The sequence below is a fragment of the Rhinopithecus roxellana genome, chromosome 5 (assembly GCF_007565055.1).
Source record: "Rhinopithecus roxellana isolate Shanxi Qingling chromosome 5, ASM756505v1, whole genome shotgun sequence".
NCBI classification, from domain to species: Eukaryota; Metazoa; Chordata; class Mammalia; order Primates; family Cercopithecidae; genus Rhinopithecus; species Rhinopithecus roxellana.
In genome coordinates this window covers 111,051,887-111,077,100 of record NC_044553.1, presented here as the reverse complement: position 1 = coordinate 111,077,100, position 25,214 = coordinate 111,051,887, and the positions used below count along the sequence as shown (strand labels likewise).

The 25,214-nt window shown below is 39.2% G+C and overlaps 1 protein-coding gene across 3 annotated transcripts in view; it reads right to left on the bottom strand.

Moving 5' to 3' along the window:
* Positions 1–1,031: 1,031 nt before the first annotated feature.
* The window catches only part of HMG20A (high mobility group 20A), a 64,011-nt gene continuing 39,828 nt past the window's right edge, over positions 1,032–25,214 (bottom strand). For 2 of the 3 annotated variants that reach the window (XM_010373267.2, XM_030930507.1), the window contains 8 exons: positions 22,890–23,037; positions 20,047–20,259; positions 16,031–16,163; positions 14,928–14,959; positions 9,032–9,107; positions 8,119–8,334; positions 7,308–7,450; positions 1,032–3,638 (listed from right to left, as the gene is read on the bottom strand). In XM_010373267.2, coding sequence (XP_010371569.1) covers positions 7,314–7,450; positions 8,119–8,334; positions 9,032–9,107; positions 14,928–14,959; positions 16,031–16,163; positions 20,047–20,259; positions 22,890–23,037 — 955 coding nt within the window. In that variant the 3' untranslated portion in view covers positions 1,032–3,638; positions 7,308–7,313. Of the gene's footprint in view, positions 3,639–7,024; positions 7,451–8,118; positions 8,335–9,031; positions 9,108–14,927; positions 14,960–16,030; positions 16,164–20,046; positions 20,260–22,889; positions 23,038–25,214 lie in introns of those variants that run through there. The other variant, XM_030930506.1, reaches the window with a different exon arrangement.

The window sequence follows — 25,214 nt, the reverse complement described above, 5'->3', positions numbered from 1 at the left end:
TCCTTTAAAAAGATTTTGATTGGTTATTTTTTAAAAGCAAGCATTTGGCCGGGTGTGGTGGCTCATGCCTGTAATCCCAGCACTTTGGGAGGCCGAGGCCAGTGGATAACAAGGTCAGGAGTTCGAGACCAGCCTGGCCAACATGGCAAAACTCCGTCTCTACTGAAAATACAAAAATTAGCTGGGCATGGTGGCGTGCACCTGTCATCCCAGCTACTTGGGAGGCTGAGGCAGAAGAATCACTTGAAACCAGAAGGCGGAGTTTGTAGTAAGCCAAGATCATGCCACTGCACTCCAGGCTAGGCAACAAGAGCAAAACTCCAACTCAAAAAAAAAAAAAAAAAAAAAAAAAAAAAAAAAAAAAAAAAGCAAGCATTTAAGCACATCTCCTTTCTTCTATCAAATGATCTTCTATCAAGGGGACATCAGAGATCAGAGTCACTGACTTTAAAAACATCCTTTTAAGTTGTCTCCAGAATACTACTGCTATATTAAAATGAATTAGAATTCACTGTATTGTTACAGCATACACTAAAAGAGCTGACTTCTCAAACAGGTAAAGACACATTTTGAAGTAGCAATTAGTAAAATGAATGTGTTACTGTTTTAAAAGCATGACAGACATGATGATTAATGTAGAGTTGACAAAGTCTTTAAGAGGAAAAAACAGAAGTAGGCCTTCTTTTAAAATTTTTTATGTTTTTGAGACGGAGTTTCGCTCTATTGCCAGGCTGGAGTGCAGTGGCGCGATCTCGGCTCACTGCAACCTCTGCCTCCCAAGTTCAAGCGATTCTCCTGCCTAAGCCTCCCGAGTAGCTGGGACTACAGGCATGTACCACCATGCCCAGCTAATTTTTGTATTTTTAGTAGAGTCAGGGTTTCACCAGGTTGGCCGGGATGGTCTCCATCTCTTGACCTCGTGATCTGCCCACCTCGGCCTTCCAAAGTGTTGGGATTACAGGCATGAGCCACCGCGCCCGGCCAGAGGTAGGACTTTTTATTACAAAGCAAGTAAAATTGAAACACACGAATTCAACATAGAAAAGTTTTAATGAGGCAAATGTCAAACAAGCATATCAACTTCTTAAAAAACAAAGAAAATCTGAAAGTTTAATTACAAAAACACTTATACAGAAAACTTGGCATTTCAACAGTTCCAAACACATGTACACAAGTTTTTTCTAAAATTAGTCAGAAATAAAATACCTTGTCTCTCTTTCCTCAGCTGCTCCTTGTGTTTTAATTAAAAAGAAACAAAGAAATCTGTAACACTGAACAGGCAACAGCTTATTTCTTGAGAACATAAAATACAGTAATATCTGCAGGTGTACTGGGAAACATGAATTAGGTATTGTGCTAGCCTGTAACTTCATTTACTGCCTCCTCATTGAGCACAGAGGAGAGAGGAGGTGGCCAAGGCCTGCTCTACAGATACTGACAGTTTTGTGGCATCTGAATCCCAGCCACCAGAGGCAGGTGAGTAGCTACTGGGAAAGAGAGCATTTCAAAAGCAAGCTGCTTATTTTCTGAAAATGATTTCATCCTGTAGGCTCTCTTGAGATCTCATGTATTCCTGAATATGCAAATGTTTCAAGTCACTGTCAAGTGTCCCATCTAGAGTCAGGGGAATGATGATCCTGGACCACGTTACGGCCTTTTCTGGTCACAAAAGCAGTGCTAACAATGCTGCACAAAACTGAACACAAATGAGTAACAGAAATATGAGGAGGAAGGAAGAGAGGACAGAAAGCATCTGGCAGAAGGAAGAAACAAACCTCCAGAATGGGCTCTGGATGTCCTTCTGCCATAGACAGTGAATTCTGGCTTGGACTTTGCAGACAAGGAGTCTAAGAGAAGTGGCAGAAATAGCAGATGATGGCAGGGAAATAGGAAAATGCAGAAGAGCAAGAGAGCTGGCTAGTTTATAGCAATAGATAATAATGGGGTCTTATTCTAAAAATTTGCCAAGTGATGGTATGTGGGTTTCAGCACATGGATATCTGATGTATGTTCACATAAGACATTTTAAAAACAGATTTTGTTGCTGTTTTCCTTTGGACTAATAAAGAAAACAGGCAAGGAGATGCTGAGAAGACAGGATGGTGTAGCAACTTGACAGGGAGTTCTGCCCTACACTCTGACTTACGGACATATCGTGAGAGGGGTCACACTTCTATCCACCTGCCTGCAGTGGTGTGGTGCCCAGACAATGGGCTCTGCTTTGGTTCCAAATATCTCAGCTGTAACCTTTAGCCTTGGACTCAAGTGTCAAAACAAAAACAAAACAACGAAACAACCAAAAAACCCTGAGGTAAGAATCAGAACCTCTCTTTCCTTTTGCTGTTAAAGGAACCAGAAACTGCTAGGTGTGATGCTTGAGCCCAAGAGTTGGAGGCTGTAGTGTGTTATGATAGCATCTGTGAATAGCCACCGCACTCCAGCCTGGGCAACACAGCGAGACCTCATCTCTAAACAAAACAAAACAAACAAACAAAAATGAACCAGAAAGTCCTCTTTACTTATGCTGTTAAATAAAAAAAAAAAAAATCACTAAGGAGGGAGAAGGAAGGGAAGCCTGTCTTCTTCACATGGATTCAGCAGTTAATGGTTACAGAAGGAAGACAAAGGACATGAGAATTCTTCCTTGCTTTTTTTGTGAGCTCAAGTGACTATTGTGAATATTTCCACCTATGTAGATCCATGAATCATTACTCCTAAAGAAGACAGGAATTTCCTCAGTTTTCACTTACAATAAACTTTGGGCTTTGTACTCTTTCCCTTTCTCCTCTGTTTACAAGTGACCTTTTCCTCAGCAAAAATGCTCCACAAGACATTGTCAATGGATGGGAACAGAAGAGCCTTGCTGGGGCTGGGACTCCATGTCTTTGCAGGAGCAATGCTTAGAAAACAGCAGGCAGTACCAGTGAGGAAGGAAAGAGCGTTCTCCTTTAGGGCAGCAATCACAAAGCCACACTAAGGCTGGCACCCACTGAGCACCATGTGGGGTAGGAAACACAGCCTTGCTCCACATGGCACTATCAACAAGAAGCTCCTTTCTTTGGAGTCACAGCGGGGCAATGATGGGAGAAGACTGGGCCTATCTAATGCAAGAAACTCTCCTTCAGAACCTTGCTGAGCAACAAAGTTCAGAGGTCAGAAAATGGAGATGTATAAATTGGTGGGGGCCAAGGAAGCAAAAATAACCCCCAGAGGCATTTAAAAAAGTGACAAGTAGGTAAGAAAACTGGAGCTCCACTGATAAAAGGGTCTAAGCGAAATTACAACATGAGAAGTCTTCCTTTCTGCAGCAGCAGATGTCAGCATCAGGGTCACCCAGTAAGCTGAAGATATGCAGCTCCACTTTAACAGAAATGGAAATGGTAGGAACCTGAAGACCTGGGAGAGTGGCTGCATATCTTCAAAGTTTCACAGAAGGACAATTCCATAGGAAGCTCATATACATGTTGCTGCTCCCTCATATGGCTTCCTGGGGTGACGGCCTTTCACTCACTGAAAATTCTTTCACAAGCAAAGGGATCTGCACCCTTTCTCTGCCCCCACTCAGTTCAAATTTCCATGGATGGCTTCTCATTCCTTACAAGTAAAAACACTTATGGAACATCTTGGAGCTCTAAGACCTGTAGAATCAGTAGAAAACAAAACAAAACAAAACAAAACAGAACAAAAACAAAAACAAACAAGGAAAATAACACCAAGAAAGTAAGTATTGATTGGAAGGGGTTAGCACTATGGATTTTAAAAATGCTTTGGTTTCGTAAGTGTTACAGTGAGTGCAGGGTATATGTAAACTAAAGAACTCATAAAGCTGCAAGCAGGCAACCTCATTGAGATGTTTTACATAACATTTCAATGAGAAACATAACCCTGCTCCAGTTCAGCAACAATGGGAGGTAGGAAAATCACCAGCTAAACACAGAAAAGCAACCATCAGGGACAAACCTGAGGAGGGAAAATGAGTAACCTACTTTAGTCTGAAGAATGTATGGTCAATCAAAACCAATTTTCTTCATGTGTTAACTAAGGATATCTGCATGTATAGAGATGTATTATGTGCATATAATCAAGAACATTTCTCGTATTAATAAAAATACAGTCACATAAGATTTTCTTCCCCTAAACTCAAACAGCCAAATATTATTATTGAAATCAGGCAACATATGCATTTTAGTAGTTTATATAAGGTAGTCACCTTTCAACTTAAAATCACCCCCATGGCTTCCTCCCAGTTCCACTTGTCTCTAGGTACTACTCAGTCACAAGAAAGGTGACAGACAGGTAGGGTAATTCTTCCACTGTATATTTATCAAAATAATTTTAAAATGGGCTAAAACTCTATAACATTATAATTCCTGGATTGTAATTTTTTTGTTTACTTCCTATGTATCTTAATGCTCTATTTCAGGACTTTTTAGTGCTTTCCCCTTCCCCCATCCACCTCTTTCTTAGAGCAATGTTTTAGAAACCCAGTGAATGAGAGTTTAGATATCTGTGGTTCTGGTCTTGGATTCTGTACTCATCTATGCAGATATTTTCAAGCAAGATGCTTCTCCTCTCTGGGATTCAGTTTCTTCATATATAAAATGTTGGATCTCTAAAGGTCCCTTCCAACTCTAATATGCTCCTCTGAAACTTGTAGACCATTAGCTTCCCTTCACTCACTGGCTCCTGACAGTGGATGAAACCTTTGCCAAACTCTTGTCAGAGTAATTAATTGCACCATGAGTGCTGGGGACATCAGCCTCGCTGTCTGTACATATTTGTATAATGAGGCCAAACCAGTATTAATCATAGTCTTTGTAATTGTTTCCTTTGGCAGTTTTGGGGGGTGTGGGGAACCATCTATTGTTAGTTATGTTTGCATGGCTAGATTGTAAGAATCTGTAGTAATATAACAGTTCACACTTTTAGTTATTTTTTCAGGGGCAAAATATTTGTAGGTTAAAATCAAGGATAATAGTAATATTCTAAGTTTACAGACTCCTCAGAAAACAAATAATATAGTTTATATTCTTGAGATGAACAAAGCTTTAGGAGAGTCTTACTGGCAAAATGCTCAAAATGGAAAACCACTTTTGGGTCAATACTTAATTAGCTGCCCTATATCTATGTGAAGAGACACCACGTTATCAATTAATGTTTTCTTTCACAATCTTCCACACTGTTTCTCCCAGCTCTCACTTTTCAAGCATACAAGAGTGCTAATTGAAAACACTGTACGAAAATGGGAAGGATGATGAGCTCCTGAAAATCCCAGGCCTAGATTTACAAGCTGTTCCCTTCATAAGCAGCAGCAGTAATGCCACTTCTTTATTCTGCAGGGAGTCCAGCCATCTCTAAGAAGTACAGTCCATCTCACTAGAAGGATGGTAATCCTTTCCCCATCAGAGGCTGAGGCTAAAATATAATGCATTGCCTTGTATAGTTACCATCCAAGGGCATCACTAACAAGTATAAAGACTTCTGCCTTTGTCTCTACTAGGCATTTATCTTTACGTATGTTGCTCAAAGTCCAAACTGAGCCAGAATATAAATTATGTATATGAGCGTGCTCATGTACTCACAGGATGAATAAAGATTCAAACCCATGACCAATCTAAGGAACATATCCTGCTATTGACTCTCCTTTCAGTATCCATATATGGCCACCTCATTGTAGAGTCCAATCTTAAAATTTCCACACAGTTTCTATGTCTGCAGGTATGGAATAACTTAACCAATAAAGCAAAGGGATGCCAATTTTGTGGGATGGCATACTAAAAGGGTATCCCATCTTTAGGAATTTGAATGAACAAATAACAATTCCATTTAAGAAATGACCATTAGTACCAAAAAGTGTATATGTAGATCCCTTCTGGGGGGGAAAAAAAAAAAAGGAATACATACTACTGCTCATTTGTTGAATATATTTTTTAAAAACTTATTTTCTCTCTCTTCTTTTTTTTGCTTGAGAATTTTATATTTTTATGTTGTTTTTTTTTTTTTTTTTTTTTTTTTTGAGACAGAGTCTTGCTCTGTCACCCTGGCTAGAACACACTAGTGTGACCCTAATTTACTGAAACCTGAACTCCTGGGCTTAAGTGATCCTCCTGCCTCAGCCTCCTGAGTAGATAGGACTACATGTGTGCGCCATAATGCTCAGCTAATTTTTTTCATTTTTTTAAAAGCAGGGGTTTCACTATTTTGTCCAAGCTGGTCTTGAACTCCTGGGCTCAGGCAATCCTGCCTCAACCTCCCAAAGTACTAGGACTATAGGCATGAGCCACTATGCCCCACCAAGAATTTATTTATTTTTTATTTAAGAAAAATTTTGAGAAAGTATCTTGCTCTATCACCCAGGCTGGCGTGCAGTGGTGTGATAATGGCTCACTGCAGCCTCGCCTCGACTTCCTTGGCTCAAGTGATCCTCCCACTTCAGCCTCCCAAGTAGCTGGGACCACAAGCGCACGCCACCATGCCTGGCTAATTTTTTTGTATTTTTTATAGATGTAGGGTTTTGTCATGTTGCCCAGACTGGTCTTGAACTCCTGGGGTCCAGCATTCTGCCTGCCTTGACCTCCCAAAGTGCTAGGCTTACAGGTGTGAGCCATTGCACCCGGCTGAAGAGTTTATTTTTTAATCTATCAAAACCAGGGAGTTACCTGTTTGTATGGTAAGTCCACATCACCATTTAACAGACAACAGTCACGAGTTATTGAGTGGTGAATATAAAAGCTTCCTACTTATGTAGGCTCACATACATACAATGTCTCACTGACTACTTCTAAATTATCATTAGTACTTTCCAGAGAAAAGGAAGATGAAAAATTAAGTTATATTTATTTTGTTCTGAGTGCTGTTTTGGGGATGATTTCCTCTAAGTTTCCCACTCACTTTTCAAAATCTTTTGGGAAACTGATGCCCAAGAATACAGCTAATAAGTGACACAGCTAGAACTGAGGCCAAACCACAAAAACCATGCTCTTCCCATTAAACCATTCTGAAGCAAGCATGAGAAAAAACTGTCTTGAGTCTGTTTTATTTTATTTTTAGAGACAGGATCTCTCTGGACTTGAACTGCTGGGCTCAAGCAATCCTTCCACCTAAGCCTCCCAAGTAGCTGGGACTACAGTGACTCTGTTTTCTAATATTATTTACTACATTTAAGAACCACGCAACAGGAATCTTAACCAAGTCTCCAACTCATTCATCCAATGTAATCCCACGGTTTTAGTAGTATTGATAAAGTCTGATGACATCTTATTTTTGATGATGTGCTGGCATATAAATATTTATCAGTGAGCACTCACCATTCCCTAACGATCAAGTCTGTTCACAACTTCTCGAACTGTAGCTATGAAGTTTTCATTGTCTTGGGGATTAGCTAAAATAATACTGTGCAGTCTGTTCATATATGAGTCAATGGTGTCCACTGTAGGTGTCTCTCCACTTCCTGAAGTGAGATAAGAATAAAGTAAGAAAATCCTCCCTATTCAGTTTTACCATAAAACACAATTTCAAAGAAATAGTGATTCTAATGTGGTCTGCTCCACAGACATGCTTTTAATTTTAGAGGAGAGACTTTTAGATCTCGAAGAAATGAAATTAATCCACATACTCTAAATAAACAGATGGGCTATATAATTGCTGACTGGATATATGAGTAGCTGCATGTAACAGAAGGTTAGACTCTCTCAGCTTTCTGCTGACTATCCTCAAAATGAAAGAGTATATAAGAAATACCAGTGTTCATTTTCCCCTCCTTCCTGTTAAAACAAAAACCACAAAGCAAACAAACATACATAAGAGGAAGCACTCTCCTCAAGATTTACTACTCAGTTTCCAGTGTTCTGAATAGCAAATTAAGCTTAAAAGACAGGAAAATAGATATTAAAATATAAATAGACAAAAATTTGAATGACCAGAGAGCCTGAAACATTGGATGATTTTAGCCAATACTGACATTCTTTTATATCCAGAGGAGAAAAAAATGTATTTTAATTAATTTTCCTCTGGAGGAGATTTCAACCTTTCCACACCAGTACTAACATAAAAATAGCATCCTGCTCCCCACAACACATACACCCCTGTCACTGACAGTTCTCAGGCAGGAAGACTTACCAGGCAAGGGCATGCTGGCAAAGCTGCTGGTTAGCACCTGCCGCAGGGTCTCCAGGTGCTGCTGTAAGACTGTGTTGCGGCTCCGCTCCTGGATCACATCCACCTCCAGCTTCTCCACTGCTGTGCGCATGCTCTCCACGTGCTTTTGCAGGGCTGCATTCCTCTCCTCAAACTCCATGTTGGATTTGCGAAGCTGGCGGAGCTCTGCCTCCCGAGCTGAGGACATACATCCCACAGAACACATGCAGCACTAGAAGGAGTCTCTGAGGAGTCCCAATGACTCTTACAGGGAAGTTCTGCTTAGCTGCCTCTAATTTAGCTACCCCACCTCATGTCCCTATTCTCATTATGGCATTCCAGATAGCAATTTCAGCAATGAAGCGCCTGACTCCCCAGAGCTATTTTAATTCTTAAAGTTAGTCACATTTCATATGTAAGACTGCAACAGTTTCAATTCCCAGTTGTTAGTTTTTGCTTTTTAAAATTGTACAATGAGAAGCCTGAGGGGTTTTGCAGGGGGATCCTGGGAGACTGGCCAAGCACAGCTGTAGGTACCCATCTTTACTACAATGGGATCAGATTTGCTCTTAGTTATTTTATATTTTGGACTCCCATGTAAGTTTTTATTTGTACAAAGGGTTCCAGGCTCAGAGTCTGAAGACAAGTGAATTCGTGATTTGCATTTATTTCCTTTCATCCAGAGACCAAAGAAGCTTTGACAACAATGGCCTAACTTTCCTTCACTGGTCTTTGAGCAGCTACCTTTACCATAGAGTGAAATAGAGGCAGTTCTTCTTCCTTTAGACTAGTCCTAAGGAGGGATAACACTACCATTGCTTTTGAGCAATGCATTTCTTCTGAGAAGTCCCCTGTCAAAAATCTGAGAAACACAAAAAGAAACTTCAGTAATCACCTTTGCTATGGTTCAAGAATTCCTCTGTAAATATAGGGATGTCAAAAACAGACCGTTCCTTTACCTCTGTTTCTTTCTGCGAATCAAGAGGAACAAAACAGTTAATTCTTAATAGAAGCTAAATTAAATAATAGTGCCTGAAGACAATGATCATGTCTTCTTTAAAAAAGAATAGGGTGAGCAGGAATCAGTCCACGTGAGTATGTGAGGGAAATGTATTCATCTTTCCATTGGAATCCAACTTTCATAGAGCTTAAGCAGGTAAAGTATTCACTTCTCAAAGGTGTACAACTACTGTGTAATTAGAAACCTTAAACAACGTTACATAAATTTCCCTAATGGAGAATTTGAAGCCAATTCTTAGCCTTGTGTTTTGAATAGTCAACAGTATACAGTTATGAAAGCGACTGCAGTGGGAATTGAGAAAGAGTGTTTTTTTTCAGTCACTTTTGTTGGTTAGGCATGTAAAATGCTCCCTAAGATTATGCAATATAAATTTGCAGAGTGGACAATAAGAATTTTAGCAGAAATCTGACCGCTACGAGCAATAATGATGATATTCCATTGGTACTTCTATTTACTTATGAGAGGGAGCCTATCTTTGGGGTCTTTTAGATTTTCTTTAGACACAGGAAAAACAAACAAACAAACAAACATACATACAAGACCAAGAAATCAGAAATAACTAGGCTCTAAAAATTAGAAAGCAGAGGATTATGTGAGATACAAAAGAGTAACAAAGCCTAAAATTAATTCAACAATAAGCCATGAAAAGTAAAAAAGCCTCACAAGATCATTGCAAAATATATTCCACAATGATCTTTAAGAATAAAGTCAGTAATTCAAGATGCTTTGGCTGTCACTTCTAAAATGAATTTGAAGTTGAAAGCACTGTGAATGTTAATTTTAAGTGTCTTGGCATAGTGTTCAAAATTTTCCTTAACAAAGGTGGTAAAATGGCAGGAAGTGAGAAGTGAAGAAACTGTTAGTGAAATCTTAAGATCCCAGGACCTTTATAACATGAAAAACATGCAAACATAATACCTAGATTTCATTCCTATAAACAACTGTTTAAAGCTAGATAGAATGTATCTTTCCTACTCTTGTCACCACTAGCTTTTTTTCTTTTTTTTCTGGAGACGGAATCTCTCTCTGTTGCCTATGGTGGAGTGCAGTGGCACGATCTCAGCTCACTGCAATCTCCGTCTCTTGGGTTCAAGCAATTCTCCTGCCCCAGCCTCTCGAGTCGCTGGGATTACAGGTGCCCACCACCATGGCTGGCTAATTTTCTGTATTTTTTTTAGTAGAGATGGGGTTTTGCCATGTTGGCCAGGCTGGTCTTAACTCCTGACCTCTGGTGATCCACCTGCCTTGGCCTCCCAAAGTGCTGGGATTACAGGCTTGAGCCACCGTGCCCGGCCTCCACTAGTTTTCTAAATCTTTGAACCCCAAAATGACTTGGTGCCCAGTAGAAAAGCTAAGCAGTTCACAGCTTAAGAGGGAAATCTGACACCCGAGCTCCTGTTTTCATAATGGTGGCTGCCTAGCAAGGGGGCTGGGCTGTGTGAACCACCTGCCAATGGCAGCTGAGCAAGAAAGACACTGAAAAGCTATGTAATTTCAGAGCACTTAATTTCTACTTTGTATTTTTCTTCCTAACAAAAGAAAGCAAAGTTTCCCAGAATAACTTGAAAATAAACAACAAAATTATCAACTGAAAGTCCCAAGTTTCAACATGCAAAGCTCTACCTCGAGCCAGTTCCTACGGGATTTCAATGGAAATTAATGTATGAACAAGAAAGGCTGGTTCCAGAAGGAATCTTAGCCATACTTTGCAGTGGCTTTCTCTCAAATTTGCTGGCTTCCCATATGCTTTAACTGTCACTGGGCTGCTGCAGGAAAACAAAACTTATGACACATAATCCCAACATGCACAAGGCATAACAGATACAAACGTAAGTCCACAGATGACTTAGCATAAAGACTTAGGACATTATCATCCTATCTTATTCAGTCTCCAACTTAACTGCAGTTACATGAGATCAGTTACCTAGCTATACGTCTCAATATCTGCCAGTTAGATGGGTAAAGTGGAGACACTTGGCTCCCATTACCATGGTACAAAGATCCCTCTCCAAGGTCTTGACTCTCCTCAGACTGGTAATCTTTTCTCTCCTTTGCCAGAGCAGTCCAAACTAAGCTAATTATGTAAGGGCAGAGGACAGCACCACATAGGTGCATTAACACACTACTCCTTGGTACAGATTCTTAGAGCACAAACTAAGAAACATTAAAGCAATTAAATGAAACTGTTCAGTCTCTGAAAGGTAACAGAGAAATTCTACTTAATGGAAGAGTGGTAATAAAAAACATCAGCACTCTTCCATTACTGAGCACATTTCATGGCATGGAGAGGATCCTCCTGGGGGCTTGGGTGTACTTAAGCTGCTCCAAGGATAGCTCAAGGGATTAAAATCATAAGGATTTGATTACCCTTTCACTGAAAGGGTCTAATTTGTTCAGGCTGAGTGTCATTCTGTCATTTCTCATAAATTAAAGGAGAAACAAAATTATTGTTTCTATCTTAGTTTTCACATGAGATACAGACACTTTCTTGAGAGTAATACTAGCTAACTCTTGGGTCTAGTGGGCTGGCTTTCGATTTGAGAGGAGCAAGAATATTCTTCACTTTGGTTTTCCATTCGGGATATTGAATGGAGGTTAAGAGAAAAGAGGCCCTTCTGAACTGAACCTATTTTGCTGTGATCTAGGCCCAGGGCCAGAATTTCAAAGAGTGTGATATGTGCTTCTCTCAAGAGCCTTTTACTTTGGGAAATGCTCTTAACATTGTGTACCAGCCTGAAGTGCCCCACTGCTATGCAGAATGGCTTTCAGGTCAGCATTTCTGTAGCTCTAATATGCTCTCTCCAGTACCTGCCTTGGTAACAATGACTTAGGGATCCAAGTTTCATTTAGGAATACAACAGGTTTCTTTACTATACACAAACCAAATAGTTTACTTAACTAGCAACACGTTTTGCTGACATCTCGGGCAACCAGGCCCATTTTTACTTTCAACACTGTGTCGTTTATGCTATGTAGCATGGCACTGTGCTGTCAAGAATGCTAGACTACGACACAGAAGGCCTGGGTTTCCGTCACAATTCTGCCTCCAATTTAATTCAGTAAGTGATTCTGGGTAAATTCTTTCCATTCTATATACTGTCTTAGGCAAGTCACTTTCCTCACTGACAAAATGAGGTGGTCACTTGAGAGGATCACTAAGTCTCAGTGTTTTACTTCTCATAGGATAAGTAAAGGGAAATAAGTATGTATTTAGGATCTATGGTCTTTAGACAATGCAAGATATTTGCTCTTTTATTAAAAACTTACTCATACCTCTGCTCGAGCCATTTTACCCACCCTGAGGTCTCCACAAAACCTAGGTCATTTTAAAGTCCTGATTCAATTACTCCTTTCCATGGGCTCCTTCTGTGGCTGCTTTTCACCCATAGTGCTTTCTATTTTTCTGAACTTCTATTATACTAAGAAATTATATGTAAGAAAATTACTGGGTAACAATGTTTTTTAAAAACAGTTTTAAAACTTTCAAATCAGTTCTTTTATATTGCAATTTTTCTAAAATTATCTAATTTAGGAAACATATTATTCAGTGAAAAATAAAAATGGTAAAGTAAGGGACATTAATTGGGTCAACACGCTTACTAAAGGAGCTTTATCCTGCTGTGGGCATACCAACACATGGATTTACAGAACCTACTGTATAACCTCTTAAGAAACAACTGCTGGCTCTCCATCTGCTCACTCCTTTTTTTTGTTTGGTTTAACATGGGTCTAGTCTAATCCTGTAACAGGGAAATATAGAGACTCACTTCTTTTCACAAATCACAGACATTACAGAAATTCATGTTATACTAATGTATCTGAATAAACACCTTCACTTCTCAAATTATCAGCAGCAGGTTCTACGATACAGACTAAATCTACATCTTTTCTGACTGCAACTATCAAGTTTACTGGAGACAAAAATGTCGCATATAGTTTGGCCAGCAAAATTCATAGTGAAGAAATGATTCAGATGATTGACATCTATTCAGACAACTGATTAGAAAATGTGAGCTCTAATGTTTCAGATTACTGTCCAAATTCTCTTTGGTAACTGTTAAAGATAGAGAAGCTATAAAATAGAGAAAAAAAGAAGTATGGAAATTTCATGATATTGATAGCTGGGCACACAGGCAAAGAAAGAGAGAAGTAATTATACAAAAGTCTGCTAATATGAAAAGTTTGCAGTATTATGATTTAAAATACAAATACATATAAAGTTTCTCCAGCAAAAAACATTTCATCCGAATTAGAGCACAGAATGTCATATATAATTACATTTATATAGGATCTATCTGAAGAATAAAATGCAAATGTTTACTATGTTTCTCACTTTATAATTCATAGATGGTAATAACATCTATTTGACCTGTGAATCTGAATCTTTTCTCTATGTTTTAAGGTAACCAACATTTCCTTGATTTGGTAAAAAAACAAACACATGTAAAATAGTACACTAGAAAATTCTTTTTGTTCAAATTCCCAGTATTTCAGGTCAACTTTGAATAGATTCTTGTATAAAAATAATCACTTATGGAATACCTTCTCAAGGTAAGGGTATCATGATAGGTGGTATAGGGTTGGATATAAAGATGAAAACTAGACTGTGCATGTCTGCAAAGAGATTACAACCAAAGAGTGTGAGCCCTTGAATTACCTCAAAACCCCTAGGTCAGATCAGCTAAGCACATAAGAGAAGTATAGAGAGCCATGAAGGTTAAAGGAAGTTGGAGGAAACAAAAGTTTGGAGGAAACATAATTTGAAATAACACACACACCTAAATCCCATACACACAGAAACATAGGCCTAAATCCTATCAATGGGGCTGAACCAAGTGGGAGGAAAGAAGCCAGTATACAAACATGTGCTAGTGAAGTGAGGGAATAGGAAAGGAGGTGTAAGAACTGAGACACTGGGCAGGGCATGGTGGCTCATGCCTGTAATCCATTTAGTCTTTTAGAGAGATACCTTGCTCCCCAGAATAGAATAAGGGTTTTGTTACCATAGAAAAATGGGAACATGGCTGGGCACGGTGGCTCACACCTGTAATTCCAGCACTTTGGAAGGCCAAGGCGGGTGGATCACGAGGTCAGGAGATCGAGACCATCCTGGCTAATACGATGAAACCCTGTCTCTACTAAAAATACAAAAAATTAGCCGGGTGTGGTGGCACGAGCCTGTAGTCCCAGCTACTCGGGAGGCTGACGCAGGAGAATCGCTTGAACCTGGGAGGCAGAGGCTGCAGTGAGCCAAGATTGTGCCACTGCACTCCAGCCTGGGCAACAGAGTGAGACTATCTCAAAAACAAAACAAAACAAAATAAAACAAAACAAACAAAAAAATGAGATACTGGTGCTTGTGCTCTATCGACATTGTAGCTGAACAGTTCATTTTAAGCAAATGCTGGATTCTTTAAATAACAACTTTTCTGAGAGTCAGATTAAAGCATGTGGTGATGATAAACTATGGTCAAGTTATAGCTTTCAGCTAGCCCTGATTTCTATACTTCATTCCAAATTCCAGCCATCTTTGGCATTTAAAGCCAATAAAATTCTTAGATCACAGGAAAGGATTGAGGTTAGGGGCTATAGTTCAATAACATAAGTGTCTGCCATATGCTAAGAACCCCCAAGCTAAAGTATCTCATTTAATTTGAATTATGATATAGGAAATACTCTGCATTCATTAAAAAAAAAAATCCAGTAGCATTTCAAAAAGCAACGTTATTATAAATACATATATGTGGTATGTAGACAGATGGCTAATTACCTCATGATCATGAGTGGCCTGCCGGGCTGCATCTAAAAATATAAAAGAATAAGAGAACATTACATTTAAAAAGAAAGCAATAACCAAACCGAAGTGTATGACTGTGCCAAACTATAAAACCTGCTGGTATATGTAGATTCTCATAACATATGATATTTTTCCTTAAGGCTTTATTAATCGGTCAGCCAACAAAAGTAAGGGAACCCCATATCTACAGAATCAGAATTCATAATTAGGCATAAGAGAAACAGCAGAAACAGTTTTTAACTTTAGGGACAACAGGGTGGAAGAGTAGACAGAAGACACAAACCAAAGACTACTTGTACAACATCTATAATTTTAGCAGGCTAGATGCCCAAGTATAGAGAAGAGTGATGGCTAAGGAAAAATAGACTAGTTGTGGATGGTGCTTCAAAAATGACACATGAAAGTCTCAGAAGTGTTAAAGGCAAGTTACTGTTACTGATATAATTTTGTAGATAGGTTTGCTTATAGGCAGAGAAATGCCTAAACTGGGAATCAGGAAAAGGGCAGGCAGGCAACTAACAGGGGTCTTGGAGGACAAGCCAAAATCATCGATAACAGACATGGAAACCCAGTTGAAATTTCTAAATGACAGCAGTGTGATTTTAATAAAATTCCAAAATAATGCTTGTAAGTGAATACTGGATAGTGGAGAGAAAACAGAAACATGTCTTTTCTAGTTACCACTCTTTTTTTTTTTTTTTTTTTTTTTTTGAGACGGAGTCTCGCTCTGTCGCCCAGGCTGGAGTGCAGTGGCCGGATCTCAGCTCACTGCAAGCTCCGTCTCCTGGGTTTACGCCATTCTCCTGCCTCAGCCTCCCAAGTAGCTGGGACTACAGGCGCCCGCTACGTCGCCCGGCTAGTTTTTTGTATTTTTTAGTAGAGACGGGGTTTCACCGGTTTAGCCAGGATGGTCTCGATCTCCTGACCTTGTGATCCGCCCGTCTCGGCCTCCCAAAGTGCTGGGATTACAGGCTTGAGCCACCGCGCCCGGCCTAGTTACCACTCTTAACAGTTGGCTTTATGACACTCCATCACCCACAATAAACTACAAATACATTTGGTTCTGGTTTTGATACCTTGCCTATGAGATTTGCCTTTCTGACGGTCCTGGGTTTTCCTACTGAAGACCTTGTAGGCCTCAGTTTTCTGATACTGTTCTAGTTCCTTCATGTAGCGCTCCTTATCTCTGTCTGCTTCATCAAGGTAGCGCTAGGAAAGAAACACAGAATTATTTTCAAGAAAATGAGATCTTATTTAAATAAAATTAAACTACCTATTTGAAGAAAATGGGACAATTAGAACATGAGAAGAAAAGAATATAGGGAATATGCCTTAAAAAAGAATCAGGAAAACAAGAGTTGTATGAATAGAATAAAATATAACCTCTCAATTATAAAAGAAATAAGTCATTATGAGTTTTTAGACTATTTATTGCCTTTTCTAACCTAATGAAGACAAGTTCTATTGAGACCATTCTTATAAAAAATTCATGAAGATGATTATTCTTCTAACTCTATAGATAGAACTCTACATGGCCACTAGAGTCATCCTCATGAGATCTGCACACCACACAGGCACACTTAGTCTTCCCAGGGGAAGGAATAGAATATTACTGTTTTGCTGTCTCCAGCCCATTTTGAGGGGATGATGTCATACATCAATTGGCCCTTTAAGAGCCAGAAGATTGGAGCAATGAAGCTAGGAAGCACAAAGAACATAAAAATAATGACCTCATCCTATGGACTTAAAAATGGGACTACTCTGAGAGAACCTATATCTACATGCTTTGATTGCTTTGTGCTATTAATTATTTAAACAAAGTTCATTGCTCTACCAGGATTATTTTGTTTAATGCTTTGCCCTTTTCATTCATCAAAAGGAAGTATAAGAAAGTATAAAAATACTGCTTCTAAATGAACGGAAAACACACTCAGAAATTATGTTAAACTCCTTGTCTGTCCCACATAAGAGCCAGATGTAGGAGATACCCAACTGGCCAAATCTGGTACAATTTAAGCACCAAAATAATTAAGTATAGTAATAAAATATAAACTAGTAGAAAAAACTTCATACGATTATTAGTATGATTTATAATAGACATAATACCAATGATTTGTTACCATACAAATACAATAAATGGGGGTATAAATGGGGGTAGAGGCTGAGCATGGTGGCTCACGCCTATAATCCCAACACTTTGGGAGGCCAAGGTGGGTGGATCACTTGAGGTCAGGAGTTCGAGACCAGCCTGGTCAACATGCTGAAACCCCATCTCTACTAAAAATACAAAAATTAGCTGGGCGTGCGTGGTGGTGCATGCCTGTAGTCCCAGCTACGTGGGAAGCTGAGGCTAGAGAATCACTTGAATCTGGGAGGCGGAGGGTGCAATGAGCTGAGATTGTGCCACTGCACTCCAGCTTGGGCGACAGAGAAAGACTCCATCTCAAAAAACAAACAAACAAACAAACAAATAAATGGGGGTAGGGCATTGGGCATGGTGGCTCATATTTGTAATCAAAGGATGTTGGGAGGCTGAGGCAAGAGGATTGCTTGAGCCCAGATGTTTGAGTCCAGGCTGGGCAACAAAGTGAGATCCCGTCTCTACAAAACATAAAATAATTAGCCAGGTTTGGTGGTATGTGCTACTCAGGAGGCTGAGGTGGGAGGGGTGCTTGAGCCCAGGAGGTCAAGGTTGCAGTAAGCCGAGATCTTGCTTAGATTAGAATGCTGAAGGCTAACTGGTAAATGTGAAGGGAGTGCTGGAGTTGGAAAAATCATCACGTTGTAACCATAATGATAAAGATTAAATCAGGCAAAAATAATCAATGGATGCTAAATCTAGGGGAAAATGTTGATGTAGAACACACTATTTGCATGTTCTTAAATCATCTCCCTATAGATTACTAATGACAAAGGAGAATTTAAATAATGTACCAGGTAAGCAAAATTAATATTACCAGTGAGAAACAAAAGGACATTGTGTGCCTGCATATGTGATATACTGCCTACGCAAGTCATTCTACCAAGAATGCGTAACCTCAATCTAATCACGAGGAAACATCTGAAAAATACACAATGACCAATGTTCTGTTAAAGGTAAAAGAAGCGGGGGAAGCAGAAGGGAACTGTATTTAAAAAAAATATCAATGTTATAAAAGAAAAAGAAAGACTATGGAAATATCCCAGTTTAAGCTAAAGAAATTTGACTACTAAAAAAAAAAAAAAAAGAAACTTGACTACCTAACATAAAACCTGACCCTAGACTGGAACTTGTTCTGGAAGGGAAAAATGTTATAAAGAAATGAGGTTAGGTCAACATATGGATGACAGATTAAAGTATTGTTAATGAAAAATTATGAAATTGATGACTATACTATGGTTATATAAGAAAATATTCTTTGAAATAAACACTGAAATATTCTGGGGGTAAAGGGCTACAATGTATATAATTTATCCTCACATGATTAAAACAAAATTTTGTGTGTCTGGGTGTACACATGCAAGTGTGTGTGTGTGAGTGAGAGAGAGAAAGACTGAGCATGCAAAAGTGTAAGAAAGACTGAGAATATTGTAAGTGAATCTGGGCAAAGGGTGTTTGGATGTTCTTTGTATTATTTTTATGTTCGTAACTTCTTGTACATTTGAAATTATTTCCAAAAAAAAGTTAGTAAAGCAAAAACAAACACAAAACCTTTGTCCTACGTAATAGCGGTTATCCCAAGAAATAACCACTGTTTTTTTTTTTTTTTTTTTTTTGAGACGGAGTCTTGCTCTGCCACCCAGGCTGGAGTGCAGTGGCTGGATCTCAGCTCACTGCAAGCTCCGCCTCCCGGGTTTACGCCATTCTCCTGCCTCAGCCTCCCGAGTAGCTGGGACTACAGGCGCCCGCCTTGTCGCCCGGCTAGTTTTTTTTTTTTTTTTTTTGTATTTTTAAGTAGAGACAGGGTTTCACCGTATTAGCCAGGATGGTCTCGATCTCCTGACCTCGTGATCCGCCCGTCTTGGCCTCCCAAAGTGCTGGGATTACAGGCTTGAGCCACCGCGCCCGGCCACCACTGTTATTTTTACATTTTTGTTTATACACTTCTGTATTCTCTGAAAAGGATCTAAAAAAAAAAAAAAAAAAAATCACACATTAATTTTAAAATAAAGAAAAATAAAAAAGAAAAGAATAACACAGTATGTACAGCCTACTATCCTTTTCTACAGTAGTGCCAAAACAATGGATGATATTCACTGCCTTCTACTAGCTTGCTACCACTAACACAGAGCTTCAAAAGTTGCAACTGAATCTGATCTCTTTGAAAATTTCTGAAGTCAATTAATTCCCAGGAGAGTATTTTTCAATTTGGTTTTAGTGTGTCTGGAATCCTTTCTAAAAAGTGTAAGTCATAAAAGAGTTTAAGACATAAAAGATATATAGATATCTTTCAGATGCTGGGAATGCTGGGAACTTTTAACCCAAAGCAACTCCCACAATCATGACCATTGCTCTGCTTTAGTGGTATTTCCACCAGCTCATGGCTATCTTGTCCTTAATTCCTCTCAAATCTCTAACAAATGGATTCATTTCAGTTTGCCATCAGGTTAGTTTCTGTCTTAGAGGAGAAAGAATTCAAGTTGTTCTTGCTTTATTTTCAATAGCAGGTTAATTTGCCAGAACTCTAGTTTAAAAAATGTATTAAAACAGTAACATTTTTTTCTTAAAAATCTTATGTGAACTGCAGAATTGTGTCAAGTGACTTTTTCTCATTTAATTCACAACTTTTCATTTAACTCAGTGGAATATATTTTATTGGTAGATTTCTTAATACTGAACCACTTAAAAAAATCTTACGTGAACTCAGAGCATTAAAAAGTGGTGCTGCTTTGGTTGAGGGGAGTCCTAGACTCCTTCCCTGCTCACACCCCTCGAACAAATAGTTTAAAATTCACTAAGTTAGAGAAAACTGCTATGATGGACCCTGCTCTTCTGGTCTCCTAGGCACTGTGACAAAATTGCAGAATCAACTGTCCATCCTCTTTGCTTTTCTTTTGGAAGTTATTTCTGAGATATAATCAAAACCAAAGAGTCAGGAATAAGAACAATTACCTGTTTTTCCTCAGGAGGCAGTTTACTCCATTCATTGCCTAACATCCTTGTGATTTCTGGAAATGGGACTTCTGGTCTCTTTGCTCGAAGCTGTTCTCGACGCTCATTCATGAACCGAACATATCCTGTAAGAGGGGATTTGGGTGCATTGCTGTCTCGAAGAGGTTTCTTCCTCTTTCTTCCTTTGGACCAACCTCCTCGTTTACTTCGTTGCTACAAAACAAAACAAAATAAAAAACCAAAAACCAAACAACAACCATCTCCCGAAATAACCCAACAACAACAAAAATAAACAACAACAAACAAAACAGGATTAAGAGTTGCAATTTGGCTCTGGATATTCAAAGCTCTCCATATCTGTTGTAGATATTATACAAATGACAGCAATGCAATTTTCGAGGAACTCCAAATGCTTCACTTGCAAACTCTTTTATGTACCACACTACAAAATCTTGCATTAAACGGCTATTTTTGTGCTAATCGCAATGTATGAGAATAAAAGGTGCCATGATCACTCAGCTTTGACCTTCATATGCATATGACTGTCCCACAGACAACTCTCAGGTCCTGATTCCTGACAGGAGAGTATCCAAATGGGAAATACAGCAGCACATGCCGTATTGTGGTAGGGAGGCAGACGTTGTCAGATCAGAGTGAGATGGTGTCACATGCACCAGGCAAAGGAAGAAATAAGTTGTAGCAGAGATTAAAAATAACTCACAAAGGGAGTTGCTCATTGATAACTTTCAAAGACTAGCTTATTTCCCATAGCAGATAGCAAATGGAATATTACATTAATATCTAAGTCTCAGAAAAATTTCAGTAAGTATATCTGAAATGAAGATGAGGTCTTTGGCTTGACAATTTGTTCCTTTAGATATATATTTAATTTTAATTTTTTTTTTTTTTGAGGTAGAGTTTTGCTCTTCTTGCCCAGGATAGAGTGCAATGGCGCTATCTGGGCTCACTGCAACCTCTGCCTCCCAGGTTCAAGCGTTTCTCCTGCCTTAGTCTCCCAAGTAGCTGGGATTACAGGCATGCGCCACCACACCCAGCTAATTGTTGTATTTTCAATAGAGATGGGGTTTTGCCATGTTGATCAGGCTGGTCTCGAACAGGCATGAGCCTCTGCACCCAGCCTAGATGTACATTTCATAGTCAGAGGTCTTTATATGTTGAGTTACCAGTTAAATCAAAAGATTGAATCACCTCTGAAAAAAACTAAAGAAATGAAAAGGACTGAGGTACCACTGATGTTTCACCAGAGCCCTTTTTCTTGTACCTTAAATAAGATGTAAGATACATCATATTTTTACCTCATAATTTTACAAATACACACAGCCCTATCAGTTAATGTTTCATGGATACAATAATTCTTATTTCAGACAAGAGAAAGATAAATAAACAAGGACAAAAATATCTAAATACTTACTAACTGTAGTACTCTACTCCTCCAAATGTATATAAAATAAAATGGTATAATTCACCATTGGGCAAATTATGTATTTGGTATTAGTTTTTTTTTTTTTTTTACCTAGTTACATTAAAGTTACTATGGGCTGGCACGGTGGTTCACACCTGTAAACCCAGCACTTTGGAGGGCCAAGGCAGGCGGATCACTTGAGGTCAGAATTTTGAGACCAGCCTGGTCAACATGGGGAAACTCCATCTCCACTAAAAATACAAAATTGCCCAGGCATGATGGCATGCGCCTGTAATCCCAGATACTTGGGAAGCTGAGGCAGGAGAATAGCTTGAACTTGGGAAGGCAGAGCTTGCAGCGAGCTGAAATTGTGCCACTGCACTCCAGCCTGGGCAACAGAATAAGGCTCCACCTCAAAAAAAAAAAAAAAAAAAAAAAACCAATTTGGTTTTAAGGTATTTAAGAAGCTTTAAGTATTCATTATAATCTTTAAAAATGCCAATAGGAGAGATAAAAAAATAATTTTTTTAAATTTGAGACAAAGTCTCACTCTGTAGCCCAGGCTGGAGTACAGTATCTTGGCTCACTGCAACCTCTGCCTCCAGGTTCAAGAGATTCTCCTGCCTCAGCCTCCCAAGTAGCTGGAATTACAGGTACCTACCACTGTACCTGGCTAATTTTTTGTATTTTTTAGTAGAGACGGGGTTTCACCATGTTGGCCAGGCTGGTCTTCAACTCCTGACCTCAGGTAATTCGCACGCCTTGGCCTCCCAAAGTGCTAGGATTACAGGCATGAGCCACCAGGCCCGGTTGGCTTTTTTAAAATAAGAAAAAAGACAAAAATCAATGGTGACACTCTTTATTGGCTAAAAAACAAAACAAAACAAAACAAAAAAAAAAGAGTGCCTTAAAACACTGACAATGTAATCAGTTATTTGTAAGAAACACTGAAAGTCCAACAAGGGCATGACTGCCCAGGCTCATATGCCTTTCTGTGAGTTAGGGAAAGGTACTCCCTATGGGAGGGTGAAGGATTTGGTAAGTAGTATGAATGCTTTGGGCACATAGGGCTCCAGGCAGCAGGGCTTCGTGAGCAGAGTGTGGCCTTGAGCAAGGGCATGTACACTTCTCATTACTTACTTATTAATGATTAAATCATTCACTCATTCAACAAGTATTTGTTGAACATCTAATATGAGGTAGGTATTTCTTAGGGAACAGGGAAAGAAGAGTCTACCTGTCTATGCCATTAAAATTATTAATATGGTTCCGCATAAAACAAGAAATAGAAAATTTTGCAGGTATCAGCCTAAGAATATAAGAAGGTTAGATGATCAACACCTTGATCAACACACCTTCCTTGTGACTGCTTCTTCAGAAGTTTCAGAGGATAGGAGCAGAAGGAGATACTTCAGCTTACCTCATCTTCATGCCTCTGTTCATTGCCTTCTGCTGCATTTGAAGACTCACTCTGAAGCAACTGACCTTGGGAGAGATCCTCCACAAATTCTGGATTGTTGGTGGATGATGTGGTGCCACTACTGTAAGGAACCTCTGGGTGATTTAGCCTGAATAATAGGCAGAAGTATCAACAACACAAAAACTCCACCTGTTTACTAAGGTTCTAGATAAATTTCCCTGCCAGCAAAAGCACATGCCAGTCCTTGAATTAATTCCCCCAGTAATCTGTATAAATGTAAACAATGTCTTCACAGAAGTTACAGGGTGTTTTAAAAAACTGGTTTCAGTGCTTGATTAAACCAGGTCAGTTCCATGAAGACATCTCCTACCAAAAACAACTATAATCTTCTTCAAAAAGATGATCTCCTCTAAACACAGACTTCATGTTTTAGTTCTGAATATGCAGTAGAATCTGACTTTTACATGCTACCTTTCATGTATCTCCAATGTAAAGGGAAAACACTATTAACGAAAAAAGTGAATAGCAATGGGAGTTGTAGAGGCAGTTTGCCAACTATCACAAAAGAGTTCTTAAAGGGTGTAAGAAAAATCTCTTAATGGTACATTTCATTGGCTATTTCTTCTTGGATTATAGCGTTTACTGACAATCAGATCATCTAAGAACAATATCAAGTTCAGTAAGTTCAGGTATACATGTTAATAAATCAGACAGATGTACTTATTTCCTGCTCCCACTATACTGTTCCAGATGAGTTAGCAAACCAGATCTCACCCTTCTGAAGAGCGAACACAAGAAGCTACAGATGATGGTAGGGTCTTAGGTGGACTTATCTTATTACATGTGGACAAAGGAATAGAAGGAAAGGTAACATCATGTGCTAGTGAGTATTTTTTTTTCGTTTTTGACCAAGGGAGGAGTTGGGAAGGCAAGAGTGGTAGAAAGATGGATAATAGAGTAATATTCAGTCATTATTCTGAAAGAATGCACAACCCATAGTGTTATAGAGAATCATTACAATGCAACATAAGTACTAAAATAAAGGCTTGTTAAAAGTACCATAAAGGTATGGTAGAGCGTATGACGAATTTTGTATGTAAGGAGGGATGTTAAGAAAGAATTTATAGAGGAGGTCCTAAAAGATGAGTATGTATTCATCAAGGTAAACAACACCATTCCAGATAGAAAGAACTGGGTATAAAAGGAGAAAGGGAGACTATCAAGAGGTTACTGTAATAAATTAAGTGAGAGACAAAGGCAGGCAGGATTCCGAGCAGAAGGAAAGCTAAGAGATACTTAAGAGGCAGAATGGCTAGGTGTGGTGCCTCACGCCTATAATCCCAGCACTTTGGGAGGCTGAGGCAGGTGGATCACTTGAGGTCAGGAATTCAAAACCAGACTGGCCAACACGGTGAAACCCTGTCTCTACTAAAAATAAAAAAATTAGCTGGGCATGATGGCAGTGCCTGTAATCCTAGCTACTGGGGAGGCTGAGGCAGGAGAATCGCTTGAACCTGGGAGATGGAGGTTGCAGTGAACCGAGATCACGCCACTGCACTCCAGCGTGGGTGACAGAATAAGACTCTGTCTCAAAAAAAAAGGTAGAATGGAGAGAACTTAATGACTGATTGACTTTAATAGTGAAAGAAAAGAAGAGTCAAAGGTAATTCTGAGGCTTCCAATTGATGGTTATGTACTTAATATTAACCAAGGTAAGAACAGGGGTATGTATGTGTGTGTGGACAGACAGACAGACAAGAAAATGATAAATGTGAAACACCTGTAACATAATTAAGTAGAAATGTACCACAGACAACTGGAAACATGCCCCAGGAGAACAGAAGTGGAACAAAAGGGCATAAAGATAGACTCGAGAGTCGTTAGCCCATGGAAATAATGGGCAGTGCTAGATATTCTCCAGAAAGACAGTGAGAAGAAGGAAAAGTCAGGATAGAACTCGGCTGAAGCAATATCACTGTATGAGCAAGGTAGAAAAACTAGGAAGGAGATTGAGAAGGGCATTAAGATAACTCGAGAGAAGACGACTGCAGAGGCCAAGGCAGGAAGACTTTTGAGAAGGGTAGTGGCTAATCAAGTAAAAAGTTGCAGATGTTAAATAAGATAGGCCAAAAAATATCTGCTAAATTTGAAGACCTGAAGGTCACTGCCAATTTTAGTTAAGTATAGTTTTAGTGGAATTATGAGAATAAATCCCAGATTACAGTGGACCGAGAAATGGATGAAAACAGGAAGCAGACTGTCTTGGGACTGAAAGCAATTATACTTTTCTGACCCTTTCTAGGAAACATAATAGGTGATTTTAGC